Source organism: Mustelus asterias, chromosome 5 (genome assembly GCF_964213995.1).
Source record: "Mustelus asterias chromosome 5, sMusAst1.hap1.1, whole genome shotgun sequence".
Lineage (NCBI taxonomy): Eukaryota > Metazoa > Chordata > Chondrichthyes > Carcharhiniformes > Triakidae > Mustelus > Mustelus asterias.
In genome coordinates, this window is record NC_135805.1 from 53783576 (window position 1) to 53809393 (window position 25818).

The following is a 25818-nucleotide window of genomic DNA, read 5'->3' on the forward strand; positions in this document are numbered from 1 at the left end:
AAGACAGAGTTGAGGAGGAACTTCTTCTCCCAGAGGGTGGTGAATCTCTGGAATTCTCTGCCCACTGAGGTGGTGGAGGCTACCTCGCTGAATATGTTTAAAGCGCGGATGGATGGATTCCTGATCGGTAAGGGAATTAAGGGTTATGGGGATCAGGCGGGTAAGTGGTACTGATCCACGTCAGATCAGCCATGATCTTATTGAATGGCGGGGCAGGCTCGAGGGGCTAGATGGCCTACTCCTGCTCCTATTTCTTATGTTCTTATGTTCATTTTTATCCATTGCACATGTTACTTCTTCAAAGAACTCCACTAAATTTGTTTAAAATGATTTCCCTTCCATAAAACCATGTTGATCCTGCTTAATTGCCTTGATTTTATGTAAGTACCCTGCTCTAATGTTTTTAATAATAGCTTCTAATATCTTCCCTTTGACAGGTGTTAAGTACATTGGCCTACAATTTATTGCTTCCTGACTCCCTCCCTTTTTGAATAAAGGAATTACGTTCACTATTTTCCATTCTAATGGAACCTTCGCCGAATCTAGGGAATTTTGGAAAATTAAAACCAGTGCATCAACTATCTCACTAGATACTTCTTTTAAAACTCAAGGATACAATCGTCAGGATGCAAAGATTTGTCAACCTGCAGTTCCAACAATTTCCTCAGTATCACTGCCCTGGTGATAGAAATTTTCTTCCTCCCGCCCTTCCATTCCGGATTTACAGCTATTTTTGGGACTCCACGTGAATCTACTATAGTGAAGATTGATGTAAAATACCTGCTCAATTCATTTGCTATACCTTATGTTCATTATTAATTTCCCAGGTTCACTTGCTATAGGACCAACACTCATTTTGTTCATTCTTTCCTTTTTTAAGTATCTTTCAAAACTCTGTTTTCATATTTCTAACTTCTTTCTCTCATCCTCTAATGTTTTCCCTCCTTTTAGTCATCGTTTGTTGTTTTTTATGTTCTGTCCAAATTTCTGACCTGCCACCTACATTTGTGCAATTTTATGTTTTTTTCACAATCTTTAACCTTTTTAGTTAATCATGGATGGTGGGTCCTCCCCTTGGAATACTGAAGCAAAATAATTATTTAATGATTCTGCCATCTCCTGCATTATGAGTAAAATGTATAGTATGGATGATTAATGAAGGTAGCAGATCAGGAAGCTATCATTCACTAAAAAATATTTCAGCAATTTTTCCCATGATTAATCTATGGTATTACTTGATTGTCCTTCTCTCAAATTACATTTCAAAATATGAATTTATCATTGCTTTATATGAGCATGCATTAGATGGTATTCAAAGTATGATTCCAGAAATTTATATTTCCATTGCTAAAGTTTTTAAAATTCACTGGTGACTTTGTAACGTGTGACACATTAGGGTTTTTCCTGAGTTCCACATATGTTATGAATTTTGTCCATTCTAATTTAGCCTAAAGTATTCTTTAATAAACGCTCAAAACATAAAATGCAACTTACATTGGATGTCAATAATTCAATGGAATTGACTATTTCTAAAGGTTGGCCTTACCTTCAACCAGTGAGGTTAGCAAGGTGACGTTGGCCGCTTTCCGTCTGCCAGCCGGTAAGTTCAGTCCCAATCGGTCCAACTTCTCTCGTAAACACCGCCCTCCATTCTTAGATTTTGCTCTGTAGATAGGAATATTATTCAGTGTGTCATTCACAATGAAAATCAGCACCACAGGGTGAAGCTCACCAAAACAGATATACTAATCCTTGAACATGATCATGTTCAGCTTGCCAATTTCTTCCCTGTCTAACCTAACATACTACAGTAAAGGCTTTGGAGCTGATTTTAATATTTGGCATTGACAGAAAGCAGGCAGAAGCAGATTGGCTGCCCTTTATTCACCCTGCCTGATTTTTGCATCAATGAAAATGACAATCTTTTACCACCTGTGATTCCCCACCTGCAAAAGTTAAATTGGCCCCATAATGCAATAACCAATTGCCTCCTGATGCTCTGATAAATAAACACATCCTGATACAGATTTATGTTGTGTGAAGATGATAAGTCCAGCTCAAAAAAAAAGCTCCCTGAGCTTCTCCTTATCAATGCTGCTATTACTGAATCTTGAAGACCATCGTGCAAAGGTGGCCTAGCTTTCAACTCTGTGAACATGCATATTCAGCCCAGATTCCTGGGGTAAAATCTCTTCTGCCTGCTGGTAACAAGGGTCCTATGTGAAATGTATTTTGTCCATTTTAGTTCAGTTCCTAGTGAGCATGGGCCTGCAACACATATCTGTCCTGAATTAAAAAGAGGAAAGCACCATCTATATCCTTGGAACACCCTAAATTATTTCACAGCAAAGAAGCGTGGTTGCTGGTGTGAAGAATAGGAAAGCATGATAGGCAGTTCACTCACAGCAGATCCAATGAATACAGTGAATCCATTTTTATTGCTATTGGCATTAGTAATAAATATTGGCCAGGGCTTGAGGAGAACTCATTTGCTCTCCTTCAAATACTGGTATGGACTATTTTGTGCCCATCCAAAAAGTTGGACACAGTCTTAGTTAAATATTTCACTTGAAAGAGAGCATCTCCCTCAGTACCACACTGAGTTATTCACTCACACTCCCTCTTTTCACTTGGAAAAAATATCAGTGATCCAGTTGGCAATCAATTATGATTCAATGAAATGCTAGTAACTGGTGCATGAAATGGAAACAAAAAACACACTGCTGCAGCCAGGAGTGTGATGCTCCAGAGTTTAGAGCTAAAGCACTCTGTTGGAAGCTATAGAGGGATTTGATTCTGAGCACGGCACTTCTATTCGGTCTAAATAGCAGTTTGCATTAATTGTGGCAGACTTTTAGTCTTGGTGCTCGACCATAGCTTTGGTGCTAGATTGATGGAAATCGTGGAAAATGGCTCTAAACTATTTCTGCTAAAGTTACAGTGGGAGGTCAAGGAATCCTCACAGAAATTATTCATAAAACCCAAAATCATATCAGTCTCTCACTTCCAGGAAGAAATGCATTTGAACCCCTGGGTCTTCTATTCATCCAAAAAATTCAGTGCGTTTCTAATCAATTATCTATTCCTTGGTTTCTTTAGTCGGAAAAATGGATTATTCCACACTTCTCCATTTTATGTTGATTCTTTCTGATCATTCCACTAACCTGTTTCCTGAAATGTTATATCATTCTCCTGGCTATTTTGTATGTCGTCATTGTCAAATTTTCTGTTTATATACAGGTCCAAATCATATATTCTATAGTTAGGTGAATCCAGCATTGACAAATGTGGGATGCCATTTTCAATGTCCCTCAAATTTATGCAACACCCATGTACTCTATTTTTGTTTCCTGTTCATCAAGTAACTTGTTTATCCATGCAGCTCTTACACCATATACCCAGGTTCTTCAAACAAGTCTTTTGTCTGACACTTTATTGATCACCTTCTTAAAATCCAATATCAGAATAGTTGATATCTGTCCAATTTGTTATATCATCTTGAAGCTGGCAGGGTCCAGGTTTAAATGATGGAGCTAATTATGTTATTGAAACTTGACTGCTATATAGGTCCCAAGAGATAGTTTATATATAGTTTCCCATAGGATGTGTGCAGTTTTTGCCCACCCCTAATTGCCCTCGAGAACAGTTAAGAGTTACCCACATTGCCTGGAGTCACATGTAGGGTAGACCAGGTCGGGATAACAAACATCCTTCCCCAAAAAGCATTGGTGAATCAGATGGGTTTTTAGAACAATAAATGATAGTTTCAGTCACTATTACTGAGGCTAGTTTTTAATTCTAGTTTTTTTTTTCCAATTAATTGAATCTAAATTTCACCAGCTGCCATGGCGGGATTTGAATCAGTGTCCCTGAATCATTAGCTGGGCCTCGGGATTACTAATCCAGTGACATTATCACACAACACCAGCTCCACCTTTATGGCTTCCAACCATGTCAAGAAGACTGGAAACAGGAGCTGGACCAGAAGAGATCCAACAAGGTAATTCAAAAAATTGTAGTTTGCTTGCAGGCCATGATGAGTGGAATTCTAGCCCAGGCATGCCTTCCATTTATCCTACTGTGACTGCCTTTGAATGCCACCTCTAATGGCTCACTGTTATGGGTCCGTTACAAAGGTTTTCTTGTTGTATTTAGAGTCATAGAGGTTTACAGCATGGAAACAGGCCCTTCAACCCAACTTGTCCATGCTGCCTTTTTAAAAAAATCTCTAAGCTAATCCCAATCGCCCGCATTTAGCCCATTTCCCTCTATTCCCAGTTTACCCATGTGACTGTCTAAATGCTTTTTAAAAGACAAAATTGTACCAGCCTCTACTACTACCTCTGGCAGCTTGTTCCAGACACTCACCACCCTCTGTGTGAAAAAATTGCCCCTCTGGACACTTTTGTATCTCTCCCCTCTCACTTTAAACCTATGCCCTCTCGTTTTAGACTCCCCTACCTTTGGGAAAAGATATTGACAATGTAGCTGATCTGTGCCCCTCATTATTTTATAGGCCTCTATAAGATCACCCCTCAGCCTTCTACGTTCCAGGGAAAAAAGTCCCAGTCTATCCAGCCTCTCCTCATAACTCAAACCATCAAGTCCCAGTGGCATCCTAGTAAATCTTTTCTGCACTCTTTCTAATTTAAAACTGTCGTTCCCCTCAATTAGCTAGACAAAGCCACAGAGTGGTTCAAGATGATTTATTAAAGAAGCTATAGGACTCTGAATGAAATCACTCAGACCATTCAAAGTGAATAAATTAGAAATATATAGGCTGTTAAAATCTCAGCTTCAATTACAAGTAATTAGCATATACCAATAAAAGAATAAGAGTTATCTCTATCCAATCATAAAAGGTAACATCATATAAAAAGTACAGTTTTTAAAACCAATCACAATCACCTTACACTTGCTTAATCATAATATCCAATCAGCATGAAAACTTAATACATCATGGCTACAACTTATCATAGTCCAGCGCATAATCACTCCCTTCCTCCTAGCTACAGAAATCTGACTTAATGAGCTATGCCCAGACTAATGACCTTGGTGCCTGTCTGTGAAGGCTCCTATAAGGAGACCTTTGTTTTTCATTGCAGCTTATGTGATTTTTAAATGTGTCTGACTATTAATCCTTTCACTCACATTATGCCAGGGACCTCTCTCCCAGCTGTCCAGCAGCAGCATCCTGCCAGTCAACATCCCATCCCAGCCCTTGCTTCCTTGTCATTCTCACCAGGTTCAAGCAGGAGTTTGGCCTGTTGATTATTAATGAGGTCCAGTCATTAAAAATGGTGGGCCTCCCCACTGCCGCCCCTAGATGGAACAGCCAGTAGCTTGGCCATGCCCCCACCCGAGTTAAAATTGACCTTCATGCATCTGTGCGAATTGTTTACTTCAAGGAAATACTTCACAGAAATAATATATATTGCACAGGGATAAAGACTCAATAAAGGTCGCAACATTCACAATACAATATATTCATTGTATCATATCAGTGTATTTTTTCAGTTTATGTTTTATTCATCTTGTTCAAGCAGTCAAATAATTTATGTCACACGGGAGACAATTTTCCTTATGAAAGCGAAAGCTTTCCAACAATACTTTTTCTTAAAAATATGCTCTTTTGTGTTTTATGTTTCTGATATTACCGACTGATGAACAATTTTAATGTTAAATAATTGTTCAGCGACTGCTTCCTAAGGAAGAATTAAATAACACGCAGAAGAGGCCTAGATTCAAAGTTTGAAGAACCAGTTAGGTTTACAGTGTATAGAGCTGGAATCATTTTGATTCTTACAAAGTCAAAAAATCTGTCGCTACTGGCAAATACAAGCTGATTTCCTTTGTCATTTTTTCTAAAAGACAAAACTCATTTAAGGATGAACTAACAGGTCAAATTTTATTTGTCCCTTAAAGGGATAGATTTTCTGACGTGAGGGCTTAGATCTGTTTGTCAGACCTCTTTGTTTTAATCTTTAAGCTATTCTATTTTCCGACAGTCAGTGCTGTTCTGCAGCATTTTCCAACCGATGGATGTGAGGACAGAAACTAGTGAAAGGCGAGCCCATTTTTGCAAAAAGAAATTTAAATAAATAAAAGTGAAGGTACCATATTTTAGTATAAATGTTATAGTCTTGCCAAGTGAAGGCATATCATATTCATAACCTCAAACAAGGGCTGGGTTCATATGGTAGCTTCTGGAACTGTCATTTTTAAAGTGTCGATGGTAGTCATGATGTGGAGATGCCGGCGTTGGACTGGGGTAAACACAGTAAGAGGTTTAACAACACCAGGTTAAAGTCCAACAGGTTTATTTGGTAGCAAAAACCACACAAGCTTTCGGAGCTCTAAGCCCCTTCTTCAGGTGAGTGAGTGAGTGCCCACTCACCTGAAGAAGGGGCTTAGAGCTCCGAAAGCTTGTGTGGCTTTTGCTACCAAATAAACCTGTTGGACTTTAACCTGGTGTTGTTAAACTTCTTACTATTTTTAAAGTGGACACCAACCAGGTGGCTAAATAAGATACCTAGGGTCAGGTGACTTGCAAATTCAATACAGACAAGTTTCCAGAAAGTTCCAAAGTAAACCACCCTGGCTGGAGGACACCCCATTGAATGGACATGTCTATGCAACAACCCTGTGTGGAATTCATAGCTGCCATTGTTGAAGTTTATTCCAAACAGAGAACCATGGGCTTTTAGTCTCTATAGGTTGGATTTTCACCAAGTCAGGATGACCCAGAAACCATGTAAAAATGACGAGCAGTCCTGATTCTGAGATTCCCAACCCCATTCCTGGGATTTCCACTTTTCAGGAGAGCTTTACCAGGTAGTGGGCTGGTTTGGGTCACAATCTGGACTCTGCATCATGACCTGGCTGGCTCCATGAAACTTGGCTGAGAGCCCAAAAATCCATTGGAAGAGTCCCAGAGAAAATATTGCTTGATTGACAGCTCTGCCTCTCTGATCTATGCTGTCAATTTCATGATGTTAATTTGCACAAGATAAAGAGGTTTCAAGTGCTTACAGTTTCTGCTATTGTTATGTTAATGGATTTCAATGATTGACACTTTTACTTGCCTGTTGTGAAAGGAAGCTTTTTAAAGAAGTGGAAAGTTTTAAATTAATGACTGCGTTTTAAAGCTTTTTTTCACACATCCTGCAGTCACAATAGGGTTCATTGGCTCTATACAGTGTGTAATAGATGAAAGGGTATTGAAGTGCCATTTCAAGGCATGAGAGGCAGAAAGACCCATAAGGAGTGCTTGGAGGCATACCTTGGCATGGGAACCATAACAGTGGGTGGATGGCATGAGATGGCATGGATGGGGCATGGGGAGTGTGTAGGGCAATGAAGTGAGAGCATTTCTGTTTTTATTATAACTGGGACAGAGTCGCACAGAACCAAGGCATGCCTCTTAAACAGCCCATGGCAGAACTCCTGCGGCTGCTTCCCAACCTTTGCTGGCCAAGGTGCAGATTGCAACCACTTGCCCACAAATGAAATCCTGTCCTTACAACCACTTTCTCCTGCGGCGAGCAGGTCGATCCGGCAAATTTGCCGACCCCTGTTACCTTGAGAATGAAAATCTTCTTCAATGCTCCACATTTACCAGTCAACAAAAGGAGAACTTCAGAAAAACAATTAGCCACAAATGGATGCGAAGAACCATCATCCACCTCCATTGTATAGCAATGGCGTTAAACTTAAAGTCATTCTAGTTTGGTAACAGTGTTGATCATCTGACCTAATCTGGCTTCCGATACTAAAATTGTTTATTATCTGAAGACCCAGAGACACCTGGGCAATCTGCAAAACAAAGTCCGCCTGCGAAAAAACTTGACCATCTGGTACAAAAACCGCAAGTACCCCTAGGTTTGTGACCTGCTGAACATTCATGTCTTTGAGGGGATCCTGCAATAATCCTGATATCTGACTTCTGACATTTGAACTCATCTAAGCTACAATTCAAGAGTGAAAAGGGCTCCTTTCTTTACCATTTTTACAATAACTGTTCTCTTATAATATGCCAGACTATGAACTATTTTTTGTTTACAATTTGTAAAAATGCCTCTTCTCTTTCACTGTATTTTTTTCTTAAGCATGTATGTGAGTGATGACTGCTTGAAATTGTTTTTAAACTATTGAGATGAATGTGCAAATAAATATTGCTACTGTTATTTAAATTGACGCACACACACACACACCCCTTCCTCTCCAAAACTACACATTGCTCTGACAATAAAGGACAAGGTACAAATGTTTCAATTTTCTCCCGACTCTGTCCATAACATTACAGATTTCAAAAGATACTAGATCACAGACAGTATTTCAAACTAATTTAAGAGGGAATGAACTGCTGTTCATTACTACATCAGTTCGAAACATGGGTCCTATAATGTAGACAAAACCGAGATTTTATATCACCAGCAACAGCTTGCATTTATGCAGTGTCTTTGACCTAGAAAAACGCCCACGGTACTTCACAGAGGCAGAGGGAAAAATAAATAATTTTGCTATTAAGTATTTCAAACACTTTCACGCTATTCTTCATTTAAAACAACTGAGAAGAAACAAAACTATATACCTAAACATTTGGATCATCATGACTGAATGTGGGGCCACCAACACTGTAGACACTGCAATTAGAAATGTGAGTGTGAAGGCACCAGTGCTCAAAAATACATTGTTCTGACAAAAAAAATTGAATTATCCATCCAATAAAAATTTGCTTGCCCTTCCAACTGATGTTTTCTGTGAGAATTTGAGAATAATGAAGGAAACAAAGTAAGAAAAAGGGAGACCAAGTGTTTTTTTAAAATTGAGGGCAAATGTGAATTATGTAATTACTTTACTGATAAGTTGATATTGAATTTGAGTGATATTTCTCATGAATTATTTTATAATTAGGTTTCCTCTTTAAATAATTTGCTGAAATACATGTCCTAAATAACCACAAATGCTTATCCATGGTATATCCAAATCTAATACAATGCACGTTTACTAAATGGTTGGATATTAAATGGAACACATTTTCATATGTTATATGGCTATGTTGATGGTGTATTCACCTCTGAGTCAAAAGGTGGTGGGTTCAAAGTTCCCATCCAGGATTTGAATGCAAAAAATAAGGTGTACATTCCTGTACTAATGCTGTCCTTGCTTTTGAATGAGACATTAAACTGAGGCCTTTCAGGTACATGTAAAAGATCCTTTGGCATGACTTTGAAGAAGAGTAGGAGTAATCCCTGGAGTTCTGGTCAATATTTATCCCCCCAATTAACACCAAAAATGCACATGATCTGGTCATCAGTGCATTGCTATTTGTGAGAGCTTGCTGTGCACAAATTGGGTGAAAGAAAGTGTGAGAAGGAGTGTAAGGCACAAAGGTACATCACTCATCTGAGTCAATTTCAATCTCAGTATGAACAACCGCACTAGGGGAGAGAGAGAGAGTAATGCAGGAGAAAGAGGCACTTGTCCAACTTCGAAGAGTAACGTAAAGGAGCTGACCAGAGTTAGTGTCAGAGAGAACTGTTAGAGTTCTTTGAAGAGATAACAAATAGGTTAGACCAAGGAGAGCCAATGGATGTTATCTATCTTGACTTCCAAAAGGCCTTTGACAAGGTGCCTCACGGGAGACTGCTGAGTAAAATAAGGGCCCATGGTATTCGAGGCAAGGTACTAACATGGATTGACGATTGGCTGTCAGACAGAAGGCAGAGAGTTGGGATAAAAGGTTCTTTCTCAGAATGGCAACCGGTGACAAGTGGTGTCCCGCAGGGTTCAGTGTTGGGGCCACAGCTGTTCTCTTTATATATTAACGATCTAGATGACGGGACTGGGAGCATTCTGGCCAAGTTTGCCGATGATACAAAGATAGGTGGAGGGGCAGGTAGTATTGAGGAGGTGGGGAGGCTGCAGAAAGATTTAGACAGTTTAGGAGAGTGGTCCAAGAAGTGGCTGATGAAATTCAACGTGGGCAAGTGCGAGGTCGTACACTTTGGAAAAAAGAATAGAGGCATGGACTATTTTCTAAACGGTGACAAAATTCATAATGCTAAAGTGCAAAGGGACTTGGGAGTCCTAGTCCAGGATTCTCTAAAGGTAAACTTGCAGGTTGAGTCCGTAATTAGGAAAGCAAATGTAATGTTGTCATTTATCTCAAGAGGCTTGGAATACAAAAGCAGGGATGTACTTCTGAGGCTTTATAAAGCACTGGTTAGGCCCCATTTGGAGTACTGTGAGCAATTTTGGGCCCCACACCTCAGGAAGGACATACTGGCACTGGAGCGGGTCCAGCGGAGATTCACACGGATGATCCCAGGAATGGTAGGCCTGACATACGATGAACGTCTGAGGATCGTGGGATTATATTCATTGGAGTTTAGGAGGTTGAGGGGAGATCTGATAGAAACTTACAAGATAATGAACGGCTTAGATAGGATGGACGTAGGGAAGTTGTTTCCATTAACAGGGGAGACTAGGACGCGGGGGCACAGCCTTAGAATAAAAGGGAGTCACTTTAGAACAGAGATGAGGAGAAATTTCTTCAGCCAGAGAGTGGTGGGTCTGTGGAATTCATTGCCACAGAGGGCTGTGGAGGCCGAGACGTTGAGCGTCTTCAAGACAGAAATTGATAAATTCTTGATTTCTCGAGGAATTAAGGGCTATGGGGAGAGAGCGGGTAAATGGAGTTGAAATCAACCATGATTGAATGGTGGAGTGGACTCGATGGGCCGAATGGCCTTACTTCCGCTCCTATGTCTTACGGTCTAACAAATAAAGAATTCAACTTGCCACCAACAGTGGAATGATATGTGGCTTTTGGGAGGGCGTAACGGTGATAATAATGTGGATTGCGGCAGTTTAGATGAAGTGGCCCACAGGTATGGGGAACGGGAAAAGGAAGGAGAGCATGACTTGGGTGATCTGCCTCCACAATATAACGACAAGCTGGTGGTCCCTTCTGCACCACTTGAGAAGGTACCAATGAACCTAATAACAACTATCCGAGGCATGGTCACAGAAACCAGCACTACTTCTGATAGCACTCCCTTTACAGTGGCACAATTGTCAGAAATAGCCAAGAAAATCATGCCCTTAGAACAGGGACAATACCCTTGGGAATTCTTTAGTCATTGTCATAGGCCTGGGCCCTACATGGTCTTAATGAAGGGAAAGAGCAGAAGTTAGTACTTATGTATTTGGAGAAAATGATCCTCACTGCACTGCCTGACGTTTAAACTAATGAGGGAGGAACTCTCAAGGACCCCAGAACCGCCATTCTGTCAGCCATGGGACACGACAAAGGGACCCCATTGATTCATAGAGTAAGTGCAGCAGCAAAAATGGAAACACCCAGCAGCATTCGCTAATAGGTTATGGGCCCATTTTACTGATGTCTTCGGGCCAGGCCTTAACCTCGCAGGATTGAAGGATACTAAGAGAACCTAATGGGTCAGAACATTGATCTTGCATGCTGCTGAATGTAATAGGAAAGCCTGTGAGATTTTTAATCCAGCAGACACAAGACATACTGACCAGTAGGCTGTTCGGCATATGACCCTCACATGACATAGGGACTTACAGGAGAGTGAAAAGCATCGATCTAATAAAGAAGGGCAAACAAACCCAGTTAAAAATCAGAACCAGGGCCCTGTATGGAAAAAGGAAGGTTTAAACGGGGGATGAGGAAATAAACACTCTCGACAACCTACAACCCCATGTGCAGCCCCTGTAGGCAGAGGCCGGAATCAAAGTCAAAATACCATCAGAGCCAATGTTACAATTGCAGTCGAGCAGGCCATTACGCCAGAGAGCTCCGAGAATCACTCCACTCCCCCCCCCGCCCCCCGCCTCCGAGATCCAGGACCCGCCTCAAGTTATTGGCCCCCACCACCTCCTGTACTGGAAGGTCCTCGGGGACAGGGCAGGTGTCACCCCATATGGCTCCAGTCATGAAGATGGACTGTCCCAGCTCCCTGTACCCTCAGTGTCCAGTTTAAATCAGAGCGCATGATGGTGTCAGGCCACCCTGCCAAATTTCAATGAGCACTGGAGGTTCCTGCACCACCCTTGACACATCCAGAGGAATAGATCCATCTTGGCACCATAAATGACCCATCATCTTAAGTGGTTTCACTGGCCATTCAAAAACGGGATTTGAAACTAGCCTCTCCTTTTGTGAGAAGGAGACAGAGATTCATAAACTGAAGCAGCGGTTGAGTGCTACAAAACAGCAAACTGACGCTGTGTCAGAGCCTTGGAGGTTGACCCAAAGAATGAAATGCAAGTAAAACCAACATTTCGAGTCAGAGCTCTGGTGAAGAGTCATCTGGACTCAAAACGTTGGCTCTATTCTCTCTCCACAGATGCTGTCAGACCTGCTGAGATTTTCCAGCATTTTCTGTTTCTGTTTTTGTTTTTGTTTCAGATTCCGCCGTATTTTGCTTTTATATAATAAAATGCAAGTGTTATATATGAGTCAATTGCAGACACAGTGTGAGAAAGCAGATCGAGAGAGAGGGCAAGAGAGAGAGGGAGCTATGCGAGAAAGGGTCACAGCTAACAGGAGGATTGTGAAGCTAGAGCAGGCATGCAATGGTTCACAAGCTGCTGTGAAGGTCTTACATAAGTCAAACACAGAACAGTGGCAAAAATCAACTGACAATACAAGGTGTCAGAAAGAGATAGAGGCAGATAAAGAGAGTGACAGATTGAAGTCTCAACTCTCAGCTCAAAGGGTATGATGTGCACTTTGAGGATCGAGGGGTAGATGGAGACAGTGGCAAATTAAAGTCTCCATTTTCAGCACAGAGGTGCTTGTTAGACAGTTGTATAGATTGGAGGTGGGGCATTGTGAACGAGGCCCATAGATATGGGGACAGTGATGACTCCTGGGGTAATCCTCCGCCTGACAAATATGCAGTGGAACCATCAGCCCCATTCATGCCCTCACCCATAAATCCCATCACAATGAATAACCAGTGATAACTAACAATCTGGAAAAGAGTGTGAATTACTGAATTCTGAATGCAAATTTCAAACACAAGGTCAGAGCTGCAGGCTGAGTTGATAAGGAAATGTGTGTTTGAGTAAGTTTCTTTCTGTGTGTTACAGTGTCTGTGATTTTATTCCTCCTTGTTTTCGAGTCTGTGTCTAGTGCCTCTGTCATTCAATTAAATTGGTTACCACCCCACTGTGGTCTGGTTCTGTTAATTGTTCAAAAGTTCCTTGTTCAATGCATGTAGTTGTATTTTGAATTAGGTTAGTGAGGATAAGCTTAATAAAGTTTTTTTCAAAGTTATGATCCTAGGATCATGCTTACTGGTCAGAATCATAATTCCAGGATATTTTGATAAACATGAGAGAACTTTAATCCAGATACAAATTCACACATGTCAGAATGAAGTAGTTTTAATTTTGATTTGATTTGATTTATTATTGTCACATGTATTAACATACAGTGAAAACTATTGTTTCTTGCGCGCTATAGAGACAAAACATACCGTTCATAGAGAAGGAAACAAGAGAGTGCAGAATGTAGTGTTACAGTCATAGCTAGGGTGTAGAGAAAGATCAACTTAATGCAAGGTAAGTCCATTCAAAAATCTGACAGCAACAGGGAAGAAGCTATTCTTGAGTCGGTTGGTATGTGACCTCAGACTTTTGTATTTTTTCCCGAAGGAAGAAGGTGGAAGAGAGAATGTCCGGGGTGCGTGGAGTCCTTAATTATTTGATTAGGTTAATTAAAATTTGGGATATTTGAAATGATTATGATCAATCCTGTGTTGGGTTGGGTTAAAGCTTCTTGTTAGATTCAAAGGTCCTGATTTTACCGGCACGCCCGCCCCGATTTCGGGGCAGGCCAGGCTCACAGAATGGCATTCTGCGTTGGCCTCGGGTGTGATCTTACGAGCCTCGGGCGGGCATGCCGGTAAAATTCTGGCCAAAGAGTTACTCCTGACACAACTGGTACAATGAAATAAAAACATTTTGAGATTGGATACCGGAAAAAAAATTGCTAAATAAAAGTGAATCCCAGACAATGTTCCTATATTGAAACAAAGAAGGGTGGTGACATAATGATGTCCATTTGAGAACCTTCACTCCACCACTTTTCAAACTAGCAGTGAATTAACTCTTCTCTGTTAACATCTAAAGATGTATTTATATTTTTATAGGAATTGGGAATTCCAATATAAACACATTGACCAATAAGCATCCGACTTTTAAAAAACCACCAAGCTGGGAAACAAAAATTTGAATGGATGGATTCATTTTAATTCATACGAGTTGGTACACTAAAAGAAATGAAAAAAGGTTGACATTTTAAAGGGATTTTAAGAAAACAATAAAAATACGCAGTCTAGGTGGTTTCTATGGCTATTAGAACAAAGTTTCCTTTGAAGAAGAGATGAAATAAACATTAATAGAAATCTGTCAGCCCAAGATAATTTGAATTTGCAACAATTCTAAGATATAAAAAGTGCAATGTAATTTAGTAAGTTACTTTTGAATTGATGACACCTAAGATAAAGAACAAGCAATCAAACATGTTATTGCCTGGAATCAAAACGAAATGTTTGATTTCTGTTTCAAAGGTATGAGAATATTCTATTGGTGTACAAAATTTCTCCAGGGTTCATGGACTGGCATAGGATGATAACTAGTGGGATGCAGCAAATTAGATATGATTGAGTAACTGAGGGTGGAAGGTCAAAACGGGAAATGGGATATTGGATGCAATCCAATGGAATATTTCAATCTGACATTGATGTATATTCAAGTGAAAAGTAAGTATAGAGAAGGCTAGTGAATTGATAACTTTCATTTGGTAATACAATTCACTAATGCTGAATGGATCAGAAGGAGGATTGTAGCCAGATTATTAAAGTGCTAAACTTCTGCAATGCATGATGGGAAAAGTAGTCAACCTTACATAACACAGAAACAGCTTGTATTTGCAAACAAGTGTGATAAGATGTACTCAACATAAAATTGCTACGGTTACTAAGACAGATCAAGGCCAGCAAATGTGGACTACTTTTGCAAGCTAGCATTGAGGAAAACAGACAACAGGTCATCCATGTACGTGGCAAAATAACTTTCTCAATGCTGGAAGAAGTTGGATAAAAGGGAGAAGTTAGCAGGCTCAGCAGGGAAACTTGTGGGATCAACCATCGCGTAAGAAAACCACCCTAAAGCTAAGACTCCAAGAAGATGACCCATCAAAGGGAGCCTTATCACCTCACCTTGCAGTGGGTAGTACTTAAGTCCAAGCCATGAGTCTTGTGATTCATTGTAACTAGCAGATATTCAGTACTCTAACAAATGAAGTAAAGAGCAGTTCAGTTTTTGTCACGTATTTAAGCAGATAACAAGCAATTTAACAAGTGATTTAAGTGAAGTAAAAAGCAGTTTAATGTTTATCAAGTGTTTCAAACATTAATAAAGAGTGATTTGTATGAAATATCGTGTTAGTATTTCTTTGTCCATCACGTCAGCTGACACCCTAGTTTAAGAACTCACGGGGGTAGATTAATGTAGATAAAGAATTGGCGAACTAACAGAAAATAAAGATTAAAGATAACATTTGCAACTTGAGAAATAGTAACTAGTGGAGTGCCACAGAGATCAGTGTTGGGGTCTCAACTATTTATGATCCGTACTAATGATTTGGATGATGGGACTGAATGTATTTAGCCAAATTTTCTAGTGATACATAACTATAGTTCAGAAGGGAGGTTGTGTGGAGGATATTGCAAAGGGATACTGAAAGGCTAATTGGGTGGGCAAGGAAACATGAGATTGTCCACTTTGACTGGAAGAATAGAAAAGCAGAATGTTATTTAAATGGAATAAGAACATAAGAACTAGGAGCAGGAGTAGGCCGTTTGGCCCCTCGAGCCTGCTCTGCCATTCAATAAGATCATGGCTGATCTTTTCGTGGACTCAGCTCCACTTATCTGACTGCTTACTATAACCCTTAATTCATTTACTGTTCAAAAATTTATCTTTGAATCATAGAATCATAGAATCCTACAGTGCAGAAGGAGGCCATTCAGCCCATCGAGTCTGCGCTGACCACAATTCCACCCAGACCCTATCCCCATAACCCTGTGCATTTACCCTAGCTAGTCCCCCTGACACTAAGGGGCAATTTAGCATGGCCAATCCACCTAACCCGCACATCTTTGGACTGTGCGAGGAAACCGCAGCACCCAGAGGAAACCCACGCAGACACGGGGAGAATGTGCAGACTTCACACAGTGACCCAAGCCGGGAATCGAACCCGGGTCCCTGGCGCTGTGAGGCAGGAGTGCTAACCACTGTGTCACTGTGCCACCCTTAACCACTGTTCCACCGTGCTGGTCTTAACCACTGTGTCACTGTGCCTTAAAATCATTCAACGAGGTAGTCTCAACTGCTTCACTGGGCAGGGAATTCCTCAGATTCACAACCCTTTATGTGAAGAAGTTCCTCCTCAACTCAGTCCTCAATCTGCTCCCCCTTATTTTGAGGCTATGCCCCCTAGTTCTGGTTTCACCGCCAGTGGAAACAATCTCCCTGCTTCTATTTTATCTGTTCCCTTCATAATTTTATATGTTTCTATAAGATCCCCCCTCATTCTTCTGAATTCCAATGGATATTGTCCCAGTCTACTCAGTCTCTCCTCATAAGCCAACCCTCTCAACTCTGGAATCAACCTAGTGAATCTCCTCTACACCCCCTCCAATGCCAGTACATTCCTTCTCAATTAAGGAGACCAAAACTGTATACAGTACTCCAGGTGTGACCTCACCAGCACCTTATACAGCTGCAACATAACCTTGCTGTTTTTAAACTCTATCCCTCTAGCAAAGAAGGACAAAATTCCATTTTCTTTCTTAATTATCTGCTGCACCTGCAAACCAACTTTTTGTGATTCTTGCACAAGGACACCCAAGCGCCTCTGCACAGCAGCATGCTGCAATTTTTTACCATTTATATAATAGTCCATTTTGCTGTCATTCCTACCAAAATGGATGACCTTACATTTATCAACATTGTACTCCTTCTGCCAGACCCTTGCCCACTCACTTAAACCGTCTATATCCCTTTGCAGACGTTCAGTGTCCTCTGCACACTTCGCTCTGCCACTCATCTTAGTGTCATCTGCGAACTTTGACACACTACATTTGGTCCCCAACTCCAAATCATCTATGTAAATTGAAAACATTTGCGGTCCCAACACTGATCCCTAAGGCACACCACTAGTCACCAATCGCCAATGAGTAAAACACCCATTTATTCCCACTCGTTGCTTTCTGTTAGTTAACCAATCCTCTATCTATGCTAACACACTACCCATAATGCCGTGCACCTTTATCTTATCCAGCAGCCTTTTGTGCGGCACCTTGTCAAATGCCTTCTGGAAATTCAGATCCAGCATATCCATTGGTTCCCCATTGTCAACCGCGCTCATTATGTCCTCAAAGAATTCCACTAAATTAGTTAAACATGACCGGCCTTTCATGAAGCCATGCTGTGTCTTCCCAATGGGACAATTTATATCCAGATGTCTCGCTATTTCTTCCTTGATGATAAATTCAAGCATTTTCCCCACTACAGAAGTTAAACTAACCGGCCTATAGTTACCCACCTTTTGTCTACCTCCTTTTTTAAACAGTGGCGCCACATCTGCTGTTTTCCAATCTGCTGGAACCACCCCAGAGTCCAGCGAATTTTGATAAATTACAAGTGCATTTGCTGTTTCCCCTGCCATTTCTTTTAGTACCCTGGGATGCATTCCATCAGGGCCAGGAGACTTGTCTACCTTTAGCCCCATTAGCTTTAGTGATAATGATCATTTCTAGGTCCTCACCTGCCATAGCCTCTTTGTCATCAATTTTTGGCATGTTATTTGTGGCTTCCACTGTGAAGACCGACACAAAATTCAATGCCTCGGCTATTTCCTCATTTCCCGCTATTAAATCCCCCTGCCCATCCTCGAAAGGACCAATGTTTATCGTAACCACTCTTTTTCTTTTTATATATTTGTAGAAACTTTTGTGATCTTTTTAATATTCTGAGCTAGTTTACTCTCGTATCTGATTTTTCTTTATAGCTTTTTTCGTGGATTGACCTTTAAAGATTTCCCAATGTTTTAGTTTCCCACTAATCTTTGTCACTTTGTATGCATTTTCTTTCAATTTGATACCTTCTTTACTTCCTTAGATATCCGTGGCTGATTATCCCTTTTTCTACAGTCCTTCCTTATCACTGGTATATACTTCTGCTGAGCAGTGTGAAAAATCGCTTTGAAAGTCCTCCACTATTCTTCAATTGTCCCACCATAAGGTTTTTGCTCCCAGTCTACCTCATCCAATTCTTCCCTCATCCTTTTGCAGTCTCCTTTGTTTAAGCACAAGACACTGGTATTGGAATTTACCTTCTCACACTCCATCTGTATTTTAAATTCAACCATACTATGATCACTCCTTCTGAGAGGATCCCAAACTGTGAGATCATTAAGAATGCTGCAGCACAGAGGGATCTGAGTGTCCAATCTAAATCACAAAAGGTTAATGTGAAGGTTCAGCAAGTAATTAAGAAGACAGTTGGAATGTTGGCCTTAGTTGCAAGGGGACTGAAATATAAAAGTCGGGAAGTCTTGCTCCAGCCATACAGGATACCGGTGAGACTGAACTTGGATTACATCTATAATGTTTTGGTTTGTGGAGTCTTGGCAGGGTAAATGGGGGACCTAGAATGAGGCGACAGAGTTTTAAAATAAGGGGGCGATTCTCCCAACCCGCTGTGCTGCTTTTTTAGCGCAGCGGGCCGGAAGACTCTAGCGGGGGCCGATTCATGGGGTTCCCACTGGCGCCCAGGCCTGAGCGCTTCTCCCAGCTCAAGATTTCAGGTGCCATCAGTTCCGTGCCGGAAATTGGCGCGGATGTATGCATAATGTATGCGGCACCTAATTTAAATATAATTTCAATGCAATTAGCAGGCCTAAGACTGAAGTCTCAGGCCCGCTAGCCTCCCCCACCCGCCTCCACCGCCCCCCCCCCTCCCCACCCATCCCCCGCCAGCAGTATTTCACTCCAGCTGGGATTACTATAGCTCTCCACTTGCGGGGAGCTGGCGGCCCAACACCACTGGAATGAAGGGGGGCAATCAGGATCCCCCAGAGGGTCAGGTGCTGGGGGTGCCCCCTGGGCATTGACACCTTGGCAGTGCCAGGCTGGGTCCTTTGGCACTGCCCAAGGGGCAAAGTAGCAAGCCCAGGGGGCACCTTGGAACTGCCCACTGGGCATTGGGCAGTAGGCAGTGCCAAAGGGCTGGGGTCTAATGGGGCAGGGCCTGATTGGTGCAGGGAGGGCCTCTGTGAGGACAATCATTGGGGGTGGGGGTCCCATTGCCACGCCGCAGTCAGGATCGGTGTGGGAGGAAGGAAGGCCATCGGGTTGGGGGGGGGGCTGTGTTGGGAATGCTGAGGGGGGGGGGGAGGTCGACACTGCAGGAATGGAGGTTTGGGACCGTTGGTGAGGAGGGGGATCAGGGGTCAGGGGGGATTGGGGGAGGCAGGAGAGCGAGGCTGCCGTTGGGGAGGTACGGGGAGAGGGGGGTAGTCGAGGCTGGCCCGGGAGACCAGCGAGTGGGCCATGGGGTGTGTGAGGGCTGGCATTGCGGGATCGCAGGGTTGACCAACGATTGAGCTGGCCAGTGATCAGGAGGCCGGCAGACAGGGGCCAATGCGCATGCACCAGTCTCGATGCTGACAGATTGGCATATGTGCAGAGGCCCATTCAGCTCTATGCTGCCAGCCTCTCCGGTGGGAATCAGAGTCACCCACTGAATTTTAATATGATTCATACCAGAGTGTGGGAGATTCTTTTGTAAGCTCCCATTGAAAAAAAACAATGGGACTTACTCCAGTTTTTACGTGAATTCGACACTTAGAATATTTTGGGGAGAATCCTACCCAAGGTTTTTCCTATTTAAGGCTGAGGTGAGGATACATTTTTTGTCTCAGAGGGTCATTAATCTTTGCAATTCTCTTCCCAGTGAACAGTGGATGTTGGGCCAGTGGACATATTGGAGGTTGACAGATTTCTAATCTACAAGGGAGTGAATGGTCATGGGAGATATGCAGGAAAGTGGAATTAAGGCCACAATTTAATCAGCCATGATCTAATTGAACATTTGATGAGCCAATTGGCCATCTCCTACTCCTATACATATGGGCCGGGATTCTCCCAAAAAAATTCTAAGTCTCTAATTCACGTGAAAATGGGAGTAACCCTTGCCAATATTTTTAGCGGGATTTTCAGATTGAATCTCTGACATTCTGAGCATCACAGATTCCCTCTGAAAATCAGGGGGTGGGGCCTATTCCCTCCAGAGAGACCAGCAGCATTGTGCTGAGTGGGCCACTGCACGTGCGCCGATCTGTCAGAGCGGTGACTGACACATGCACACAGGCCCCACACTGCCGGCCTCTCAATCGCTGGCCAGTCCGATCGCTGCCCAACCCCACAATCACCATCGCTGGCCTTCCAACCCCTCCATCCCCCAATCGCTGGCCTCCTGGACCTCTCCGGCCAAGCCCTGATGGCTCCCCCCACCCCTGCCAGCCCCAATCTCCCGATCCCCGCCCCGACAGTCCCGACTATCCCCCCCACCTCCACCACTGGCAGTCCCGAACCCCAACCCCCCCCACAATCGCCCTCCCCATGACAGCTTAAGCCCCCAGCAGCCCCAAGTCCCCCCCGCCACCCGATGGCCAACCCCGATCACTTCCCTCCCTCTGCCTGCGATCCTCTGGCAGAGTGGCAGTGGGACCTCCCCACTCCTGCTGATCGCCCCCAATAGGTCCTGCCTCCTCTGGCCCCACTCCCTTGGCACTGCCCAATGCCCAGTGGGCTGTGCCAAGGTGCCCCTTGGGGATTGCTAGTTTGCCCCTTGGGCAGTGTCATGGGGCCAGGCTGGCCAATGTGAAGTGGAATAGGTAAAAATATAGATGTCAAGCTAATTGAAAAATAAAATATGTGTGATTCTGCACAGAAATTCAATTATTTTTACAACATATCTGGTCAATGGGGTTTTCAAAGCAAAGTCTACATGTCATACTATGATCGCTTTGGTCCAAAAAAAATTATAACCATTATATATTGGTGTCCAAATAAAACAAATTACAGTAACTTGGCATCTGTGAGGTTGATCCCAGTAGTTATGCCTTTAGGACAGAGGCTGGAGGTGTGGAGATGGATGTTGGAAACACAGGAGGGTTGTAGCTGGAGACTGGGGGCTCTTGACGGGTGGGTATGGCAAGAGGTGGGGAGGGAATTGAATGGGTGACAGTGAAAGTTGGGAGGGTGTTGGTGGGATGGGGATGGAGATTGGGGTTGTTGGTCAGGTGGGGTTGGAGCTTGGGAGGTATTGATGCAGTGGGGATGGAGGTTGGGGGTGTTGGAGGGATGGGGATGGAGGTTAGGGGTTTTGGAGGGGTGTGGATGGAGGTTGGGGGTGTTGGAGGGATGGGGATGGAGGTTAGGGGTTTTGGAGGGGTGGGAATGGAAGTTGGGGTTGTTGGAGGGGTGAGCATGGAGGTTTGGGGTGTTGGAAGGTGGGGATGGAAGTTCGGGGTGTTGGAGGGTGGGGATGGAAGTTCGGGGTGTTGGAGGGTGGGGATGGAGGTTCGGGGTGTTGGAGGGGTGGGGATGGAAGTAGGAGTGTTTGAGCAGTGGGAAGGGAGGCTGGGATGTTGGAGGGATGGAGATGGAGGTTCAGGGTTTTGGAGGGGTGGGGATGGAAGTAGGGACATTGGAGGGATGGAGATGGAGGTTCGGGGTGTTGGAGGGGTGGGCATGGAAGTAGGAGTGTTTGAGCAGTGGGAAGGCAGGCTGGGATATTAGTGGGGTGAAGGCGGCAGGAGATTGGGCAAGTTGGCGAGATCGGGGCAGGTGTTTGCAGGTATTGGAAGCATAGAGAAGGAAGTTAGGCTGTTGGAGGTGGGGAAGGAAATAGTACAATATAACAGTTTCTGGGGAAAGGGGAAACAATCTTGAATGAAGGCCACACTGATCCTCGTATTATTCTTCATTGAAAAATTCAGATCAACAATTCAGTCTATATTTTTCTGAGCTGCTGGTAGATTGACAAATCCTGGGGATAATGTCATAATGTAAAAGGGGCAGATGTCATTTATACTATATTGTGGGTTGACACCAAGGAGGTCAGCATGGTAAGTCTGTATTAGTTCCGTAGTTGAATTGATTTTTGAATGTCGTGATTTTGTTATAGTCACTTTCTTAACTTTTCAGATTAGATTACTGTGTGATTAATTACCTCGGGAGATTCAGCACTGGGCCTCCAATTTCACTATTGCTACATTCACTCTGCCTACAGTATGCTGGAGTAATGGAAGATGGAAAACCGATGTTCATGCAGCACCTTTCACAATGTCTCAAGTCGCTTTACAGCCCATTAAATACAATGTTATCAAATGGTGAGCAGGCTTGCTCCTTATAGGCAGGGGTTGAATGGCTTACTCCTCCTAATATATATATATACATATATCATTCTGGATGAGCTGGGTGAGATGGCCTTTGTCATCTGTAACGATCTTGTAAACAGAGGACGGAATTCTCCCAAAGAAATTCTGAGTGTCGAATTCGCGGAAAAACTGGAGTAATTCACGCTGTTTTTTTCAGTGGGAGTTCAGAGAAGAATCTCCCACTCTCTGTGCACTGCAGAGGTCACTAGCATGCATATCATTAAAAATCAGTGGGCGGGGACTATTCCCACCCAGGAGACTGGCAGCATAGCTCTGAGTGTGCCATTGCACATGAGCCAATCTGTCAGCGCCAAGATTGGCACATGCACAGTGGCCCCTGTCTGCTGGCCTCCCAATTGCTGGCCAGCTCAATCGCTGGCCAGCCCTGCAACCCCCGCATCACCGGCCCTCCGCGCCCCCCACAGCCTGATCGCTGGCCCCCCCACCATTCCAGGGCCAGCCCCCATCTCCCCCCCACCCCGACAATTCTCCCCCTTCGACAGCACCAACCCCCCCCTCCCCCCCCTCCCCCACCACCACCACCCCCCACCCCCCACCCCCCGCCCCACACAGTCCCAACCAGGCCCAGAGAATTAAGTCCCAGGCCCGCTAATGAAATTTAAATGACCATTTTTAAATGATCTTGTCGCCTCCCCGCCGATTTCCAGTGCAGAACTGACGCCACCAGAAATTCGATGCTGGGAGACGCTATCGGGGCGGGAACGCATGTGCAAACCTCGTGAATCGGCTGACGTAAGAATCTCCCGGCCCACTGTGCTAAAATATTAGTGCAGTGGGATGGGAGAATCGCGGCCAGAGAATGGAATCATGGCTGGAATTCTGTTTATTTTTCTGCTAATGGAAGTTTACTGTGAGCAGCTTTCATGGGGCAAAATTGCCAGGACAAAAGTGAATAAAGGACTCTTAGTAAATCAGTAAGACCAAAAAACATAGGGGCAGAAGTAGACTACTCGGCCCATTGAGTCTGTTCCGCCATTCAATGACATCATGACTGATCTGATGTGATAATCCACAACTCCACTTTCCCGCCTTATTACCAAAGCACATAACTTCCTCACTGATTAAAACTCTGACCATCTCAGCCTCGAACGCACTGGATGATCCAGACTCTAGAGCCCTTTTTGGTAAAGAATTCCACAAATTTACTACTCTCTGAGAGAAGAAATTCCTCTTCATCTCTGCCTTAAATGGACAACCCTTACTCTGAGAACATGCCCTCTGGTCCTAGACTCTCCCACAAGGGGAAACAACCACTCAGCACCGATCCTGCCACGCCCCCTGAGAACCCTATATATTTTAAGAAGGTCACGTCTCATTCTCCTAAACTCCAGTGTGCACAGGCCCAACCTACTCAACATCTTCTGATAAGAAAATCTGTCCATACCCAGCCAGGATCAACTTCGTGAACTTTCTCTAGATTGCCGCCAATGCCAGTATATTTTACCTTCGGTAAGGGGACCAAAACTGTTCACAGTATTCTAGGTGTGGTCTTACTAGTTTTAACAAGACTTCCCTATTTTTATATTCAATCCCCTTCGCAATAAAGGCCAACATTCCATTGCCTTCCCTAGTACCAGCTGAACTTGCATGCTTGCTTTTTGTGATTTATGCACAATGACCCTGATGCGCGATTAATTCACTCGGGAGGCTGGATCGTACCCGGGAAATAAAGGCTTTTATTAGCAACAAGAATAGAGCATACTGCTTAACAATACAATCCCAGACTAAAGGGTCACTAGGAAGTGCAGTGACCTTTATACTCTTACAGGAAGGCGGAGCCAACCAGAGTGTACCACAGAACAATACCAACAGGTGGAACACCCCAACCCTAACCCCAACAGTAACAAGAGTAACATATGTACAAGTACCCATAGTGATAACCATCTATGGTTCAGTACCCAAAGTGGTAACCATCTATGGTTCACCACAGACCCTCAAAATCTCTCTCTGTTGCAGCTTTCTACAGTTAGGTAATATCCAGCTCTTTATTCTTCATACCAAAGTGCATTACTTCACATTTCCTACATTATATTCCATCTGCCAACTTTATGCCCACTCACTTAACCTGACTAAATTCCTTTGTAGACACTTTCTGTCATCCTCACCACTTGTCTTCTCAACTATTTTTGTGACATCTACAAACTTGGCAATAGTACATTCACTTCCCTCATCCAAGTCATTCATATATAGTGTAAATAACTGTGGCCCCAGCACTGATCCCTGTGGGGTACTCCACTAGTTCCAGGCTGCCATCCTGAAAGTGCCCCTTTTATCGCAACTCTCTGGTCTTCTCGTGACAATCCCGCTTCATCCTGAAAAATGATTCTCAGAGTTGTTTCCATTAATTTCAATTTTGTCCTTTTGTCTACTTATCTATTATCCCACTCTACCTTGGTGCTTTTGTGAACTTTTTGAGGAATTAAATATCATGATAAAATTGTGTTGCATAGTCAAGATTGAAAACATACTGCATGAGAAACAGCAGAGTTTTCAGACTTGCTGATCAAAAAGACTCAGATACAACTGTGAAGCACTCAGATTTTGCCATCTGGCCTCTTAAAAGTTGTATCACACAGAGAGATTCAAGGACTTCAATGTTTCTCTCTGCCAGTGAAGACCCATATTGTTCAATCGTTCAATTTTGTTTCTCAGGAGTCGTTTGATCTTCCGACCCTGTGAGATGACTGACAAAACAAAATCCAATTACACCCCTTCTATGAAATAATTTTACTGAATAATATCCTGCCCCCTGGCAGGAGAAAGTCTTCTGCAGAATGGGAAAGATCTTATGCAGGTTACCTGGGTTGTAAACATTGAATCTTGTCCCCCAAATATGAATTTACCACCACTGTGTTCAAATGATGCAATGTGTGTAAGATATGAATGACGGCTGAAAGAGTCATCAAAATCAGGGTTATGGTCTGCACAGTGGTATAAATAACTAATAGGATATCTTCCTGACAAATTAACAATATTGCACATTGCTGTTGCATAAAATTTGTACTCTGATTTTTTAAATACTCGTGATGAGATTGCCTATAGGACACACAGAAACTAAAACTGCATTATATAGTTGATGCTCATTCTATTAACAGCCCATGTTGCATATATATCAGATATTATTTATAACCAGATGCCATCACTGGGTGTTATCGTTTGACGAGTACCTTTCTGTGATTGGTGAATTGATTGCTGTGCCTTGAAAAGGGGAAGAATATCACGCACAATTGAGTGGTAAGTTT

General features: G+C 43.0%; 1 protein-coding gene across 1 annotated transcript in view; it reads right to left on the reverse strand.

Annotated features, from left to right (window-relative positions):
* tfap2d (transcription factor AP-2 delta (activating enhancer binding protein 2 delta)) overlaps positions 1-25818 on the reverse strand; it is an 89845-nt gene that overhangs the window by 34874 nt on the left and 29153 nt on the right. Inside the window, exon 5 of the mRNA XM_078213671.1 lies at positions 1547-1665. Within this exon, the coding sequence (XP_078069797.1) occupies positions 1547-1665 (119 nt within the window). The remainder of the gene's footprint in view (positions 1-1546; positions 1666-25818) is intronic.